At 46.2% G+C, this 6,169-nt stretch overlaps 1 protein-coding gene across 1 annotated transcript in view; it reads right to left on the minus strand.

The window, feature by feature from the left end:
- The window catches only part of vap (vascular associated protein), a 10,932-nt gene extending 4,771 nt beyond the window's left edge, over positions 1-6,161 (minus strand). Inside the window, 7 exon segments of the mRNA XM_023430564.2 lie at positions 1-171; positions 1,490-1,653; positions 2,225-2,283; positions 2,446-2,534; positions 2,614-4,545; positions 4,963-5,340; positions 5,821-6,161. The exon segment at positions 1-171 is cut by the window's left edge and continues 148 nt beyond it. Coding sequence (XP_023286332.2) covers positions 1-171; positions 1,490-1,653; positions 2,225-2,283; positions 2,446-2,534; positions 2,614-4,545; positions 4,963-5,340; positions 5,821-5,863 — 2,836 coding nt within the window. The 5' untranslated portion in view covers positions 5,864-6,161.
- Between the last annotated feature and the right edge of the window lie 8 nt (positions 6,162-6,169).

The following is a 6,169-nucleotide window of genomic DNA, read 5'->3' on the forward strand; positions in this document are numbered from 1 at the left end:
CTTACCGGCAAACTGGAAGTTGGCCCGTATGGTGTGTACAGATGCCGTGGTGGTGGCAGTAGTCAAAGTGACAGACAGAGGAACAGCTATAGTTTGCTGCACCCGGCTGGGACAGACATTTGTAGCCTGCTGGGCACTGTAGCAACCAGTCACACACATCACCCTGCAGACCTGGAGAGAAGATGTGTTAAAGGATAAGGCTGACAAATGCCACAAAAAGACCAAAACCAATATTGTGTTTGTGACGTCCTTTCCCTGTCTGTGGCACTCAACCCCAACCCCAAGTCCAATCGTACCAACTCAAGATGTAAATCTTTAAAAACAGGACACAAAGGTTATCTCTAAAAACAGCCAGGCACTGAAGTTTTTAGCCAACATTACTCAAACAGGAGTAAATTTGTTTGGGACTATTTTCAGCTGATGAATAACACACATTTGATCGGACAGTGTAGGTAGAATTGATTTTAAACAAACTTCAGTGGTCATGTATATCATAATGACAGCGCATCAGTGGGACTCATTAATGTGTTTTTGATAGCTGGACAACAATGGAGGAACAACAGAGGAATACAATATATCAGGCTTCAGCTACATTGGAAATACTTGTTAGTAGAATTAATCTTTTGTTGTTGTTTTGTCTTTTTTCAAGGGGTGTGTTGCTCGAAAAAAAAAACTATCTAATATTATCTGAATTATACTTTAAATATGTCTGCTTACATGTCAATGTTAAAACAATAGCTGAAGTACCATGCAGATGATGGGGCATGTTTCGAGGAAATTAGCAAATAAAATAATAAATATATAGGTTTTGTAAATTGATTTAGTGTAATTTAGTGAATATGTTTACATGCAGAGTTGGCCGACTTTCTTTTGAACTGTATTATTTGACACACTGCAAACCGTGTTTGCCCATCTGCCAACACAATATGCCTTTCAACATTATTCGTCCACCGGCAAACAGTAAACAAATGACCGACTGAGGCTGCTTTATTCCAGACCACCGTGTGTTTTGACAACATCGAAATGCAGCCACAGCACTTGTGTCATTGTGAATTTTTACACATGGCAAACACCACAAGTGAAAGGGACAAGATGATAACATGCCATAATAACAAGTTTAATGTCAGAGTACGAGAGCCACACTAATCAGATTTCTCATAATTGGATTATGATCTTAAACTGAGTCGATCTAACTGAGTTATGAGGTTCTCACGAGTCTGCCTGTAACTGGGTTTATTAAGTAAGCAAGTTAAGAATGGAATTCCCCCTCAGGTAAATGAAGCCACTGTGGGTGACCGCTAACCGAGCAGTTTAAGTATTTCTGTGCGTTCATAACAAAGTTGACAGAAGAGAGATGACAGGAAATGATGGGAGAGAGGTGGAGAATAGCTTGTAGAAAAGGTGCCTGGCTGGACTCGCCTTAAACCCCTCCGCCACCAAGAACCTTCAGTAGTAGTAGCAGCAGGTGGGCATCTCAACTCAGGCTCACCTCCTAATGTGATGTCGGTGACCTTAGACGATCTGAACGCCCTCCCCTCACGAACTGCCTGAGCAAGCCCTGTTCGCTCCAACAGTGATGTGGGTCCCGTCACGCTGAGCCACTGCAGAGCCCCTCTGGTTTTAAACTCCACCACACTCTGCACTGCATGGCCACTGCAACAACAGCAGAACAGTACATTCACCTTCTGCACCGTTCCTCACACAACCCACCGCGACCTAGCCACAAACTGTGCTTCTTCTTCTTCTTCCTATAAGTATTGTACAAATTAAAATTCTGACCCGTTGTTGCTAAATGAAAAGTTAAGGAATCACTAAAGTAATTCAAATTCATTCTACAGAGCGCATGAATATCTGCACCAGACATTGTGCCAATCCATCTTATAGAAGTTGAGATACAGCACAAGATGTGACTTGCTGGTGGCACTACAGGAAAAGTCAGGGGACGGCCAAAGTCGTTAGGATCCGTCCTGTTGACACGGTGGATAACTGCAGCAAATTTCATGGGAATCCATCAAGTAGTCATTGAGATATTTCCGTTAGGACCAGAGTTGTGGACTGACCTTCTATCCGACACTGCCACACCTGGAGCCATGCACTTTTTGCTGGGTATATATTTTTCTGAAACTTTAATGAGTTTGGTGACTTGAATTTAATTGAAATACATGAGAGGGACAAACTGAGGCTGACTGCAGCTTTGCTACATATGAACTCTGCACCACTTCACCTGCTCCAGACCCCAAGCAGCCTGCTGAACCCCGGGGCTTTCTGTAGGTATGGCTCCACCTGAAAGAAACAGGGAGAAATAACTTTGTGGCCCTAAATTAAACATAACACGCACACATAACATAACACATAAAACTCTAAAGCTATTCTAAAATGACATGTTTATTAGTACGTTTATGCGGGCCACTGTGTGACAGTGTGTTTGTCTACATAATCACTCACCCAAGCAGCAGTGTCTTCCTCCAAGCCGGAGGTAAAAGCCGATTTGGATTCTTCTACAATTATCTGCAGCAGCAGCTCAACTGACTCCACTGTACAGAACAAACACATAATTCAATTAGGACAGGCCTGTACATTTAATTACATAACACAAAAACACAGAGACATTACCTCTAACAGCTGCAGGCAGGTCTGGCACAATGTAAAACTTGGGTGTCTGACTCGTTGTGGAGCTCCAAGTGGGTGCGGAGGTTAAAGCAGAAGGTGTGAGCGCTACATGGCTGTCCTGGCTGGGATGTGGGGTTGTCCGGGGTGAAGGTCGCCCTGGTGGGTCAGCTGTGGGAGTGTGTGTGGTGGCGCTGCTGGGCTCATCCTCTTTCTCCATTTCTACTTCTCTGCCTCCATATCCATAGTCTAATTTTGCAGTTGTGAGTGAGAGCAGAGGAGTACGTGTTGTAGTAATGTGGTTGTGGGACTGTTTATGCGTAGCAGGGACGTCAGTAGAAGACAGCAAAGGCGTGTGTGAAGATGTAGGGTTGATTGTTGATGCTTGTGAGGATGTAGGCACAGGCTTGTTGTCGGCTAAGACTGTGTGCACGGTGGATTCAGTGACAGAGGAGGTTAGAGATGTGGGTGTGTGAGTGGTGTGTGAACTACCGGAAACCGTGGTAGGTCGGTGTGGAGATGTACTGAATGACAAAGGAGGAACGAGAGTCGGTGAATTTGTGGGTGAGTTTTCACGCAGGGGTGTGTAGGTGGGACGCAGTGTATACGTTTCAGCAGCAGTTCCTGTGGCAGCTGAGCTTTGAGCAACATCTGCCAGTGTAGAAGATGAACCTGTGAAACTCAAAGTGCTGTCTTCAACTTTGGTAATGACAGACGACAACGAGGGAATACTGTTTGTAGTCATGTGTGCATTAATGAAATTCCTTTGTGTACTTTCTGTTCGTGTCTGTGTGGATGTAGAGGGTGTGTGAGGAGAGTGTGTGAGGCTCTCTGTGCTTTGTGGAGACTTCGTTTGACTCCGTGCGGAAGGAGCGGGAGTGTGAAGCTCTACTGTGTCGTCAAACGTATCAAACGCAGCAGTTTGACTGGAAACATCTGACGCAGCAGATTCAAAGGAGTCGGTTCGACTCGTGTTCGGTTGAAACGACGTATCTGCCACCGCGGTACTAACAGCGACGTCAAGTTCTGTGATGTGGGTGGTGGGTGACTGGTGAGTCTCGGCGGGAGCCTGTGAGGATGTAGATGATTCGGCGGGTTCACTGCTGGAGTCATCCTGCGGAGGTTCGCTGGGCGATGTTAAAGGGTCAGAGGTGACGGCAGAGGTCAGATCAGAGTTAATTCTGTCTGTGTTTCTCTGGCTCCTCCAGGAATGGCGTTGTTTCTCTCCAAGTGTCCCACTAACAGCTCCACCACCTGGGATAAGGACGGTACTACTCTCCCAGGTTGTCAGGGCGTGTAGCTCAGGGGGAGAAGAGGTGAGAGGCGGGATGCTGGAGCTGGACACAGTGGAATGAGCTTGTGTGGTTATATGTTTTTCTGTGTGTTTAGATGTGTGACTGATTGCATACTTGTATGTGTTTGTGCCAAGAAAGCTGTCGGTGCTACTGGCTGTTGCATCTGTCAGTGCCATCTGGGTTTGAGGGAGCTCGCTGCCAGGGTTTGTTTCTGTGTTTACGGTGTTTAAAGTGTCTGTATGGAGTGTATGTTGAAAACAGGGGTGTGTTCTCTCTCTGGCAGATATGGGACCATCAGTGAGGTGATCAGCTCCAGATGTATCCGCTCCATTGTTTGGTCCTTCCTCAGGAAGAGGGAGAGTTTCCCTGTCGGACCTCCCAGCCACAGTGAGTCTGTGCAGGGGTGAGGTGGGGTGCAGCGGCCCCTGGTCCTGAGAGGAGGGACCAGACACAGACTGAAGCCCAGGACTCCACTCCAGACCTTCGTGGAGGCGGCCTCTGACCCCTTCTGTTCCTCTCACCACCTCTTGACTAACAGGAGTTGCGCTTGTAAAGCTGGTTCCTGTCTGAGACCAAGGTACGAGGCCTCGGTCTGAATGTGGGCCGGTGTGGTCCTCCGAGGAATTCCTCTCATCTTCCTGGACTGGACGACCAGGAACAAACACAAAAACAGAGAGGGACAGAGTGAGTGAGTGAGTGAGTGAGTGAGTGGAAACCACAACAACATCTCTCTGTCTCTCACACCACAGTGAGTGTGATAACAACTTTCCGACTGACAGATTTACAGCTCACAGCACATTTTGAACAATACATTTCCACAGTATGTTTCCACAGGAGTGACCACAACATTCCTCTTTACTGTAAACACAATTTTTTTTTTTCAGCTTTGCAACTCTTACTTTTTCACAGAGTCAACAAACATAAGCAAAGGCCAGCTCTAAAACAAGTCTGCTCCAAATGTTATTACTACGATTAGATCAAATTCTCGTGATCGAGGTGCAAGCGCAGGCAGGTAGGTCAGACTGGATTAAAGTGGGTAATTGCGTTGACAGTTTCTCACCATAATAGGACAGCTGAATTGCATTTGAGGAGTGTCCTGCTCCTGACCAAGCGAGGGTGGCTTTGTTTCCGTCACAACCGGAGAGCAGAGCTGTCCCCTCGTTCTCCAGGACATGATCTTCCTCGTTCCAAACACAGCGCACTGATATGTTTGAACCACTTTCCAACCGCACCGCCTTCAAAAGTACCGTCCTCCCCACAGGAATATCTATCATCCAAGTACAAAGTGAAGGGGTCTCCTCAGACTCGTGGTTCATGGAGTCAGGTCTGTTGGTGTCAGTAAAAAGTCCAGGTAAAGTGAGACTGATGTGACCATCGGGCTCTTGATCCAGGCTGACATTTCCACCACAGCGTTGGTGCGACAAGGCCAATGTTTTATCTGAGGAAAGAAAAGAAAAAGATGTTGGTAAAAGAGGGAATCACTCTGGCATAAATCTCCTGACCTCTGTGTGATGGACTAGTTTGATTATTTAGACATTTAGTTGTGAGCAGTTCAACCAAAGGGGAAGTTTTCATTCTGAGATCATTTCATTTGAAGGATTCTTCCCCCAAAAAACTCTCTCTCTTCTTTCTAATTCCTCTTATCATCTGATGACCCCAAAAAATTGGACTGAGGCTTTCAGTTTACCACTAAACTCAACTCTGTACACAGAAACCTCTACTAACCTAGTTCGTGTTGACAACAGAGCAACACTATTGTGACTTTATTCAAAAGTAGCAGATAATGAAACAGCAGTTTCAGCTAAAAAAAGTGTCCAATACAAAGATCAGTGATGATAAAAGGAGTACATAATGAGACTGGAGCAGATTCACATACTAAACGTGTAGGCTGTAACGCAGAGTCCAGTGGTTTCTTTACCTGTTGTGATAATAAAAAGCAACAGACAGGCGTTGAGCTGCATTTCCAATCCTGAGACATTTCAGTGTCGGAGAACGTTTTAATCCCAAATCCATACAGATTTTCCAGACTTGCGTTATGATGAAGACGGGCACGCCGCGAAAAGCGAAACTGATCTCCAGTTTTCCTGCGGACAGTCCCAGCAGCGAAACGAAGAGGCGTCAGAAACTTTCCTCCTCCATCATTTCCTTGTAACGGAAACCGCGGTCCTGTCAGCGGTGCAGCGCCGCACAGTCACCTAAATGAGATCCACGTGTGTCAGACAGTGTGTCCTGCAGTGTGTGTGTGTGTGTGTGTGTGTGTGTGTGTG

The sequence above is a fragment of the Seriola lalandi genome, unplaced genomic scaffold (assembly GCF_002814215.2).
Source record: "Seriola lalandi dorsalis isolate HSWRI2012SDOR001 ecotype SW California unplaced genomic scaffold, Sedor1 jcf7180002054907, whole genome shotgun sequence".
Taxonomy (NCBI): Eukaryota; Metazoa; Chordata; class Actinopteri; order Carangiformes; family Carangidae; genus Seriola; species Seriola lalandi.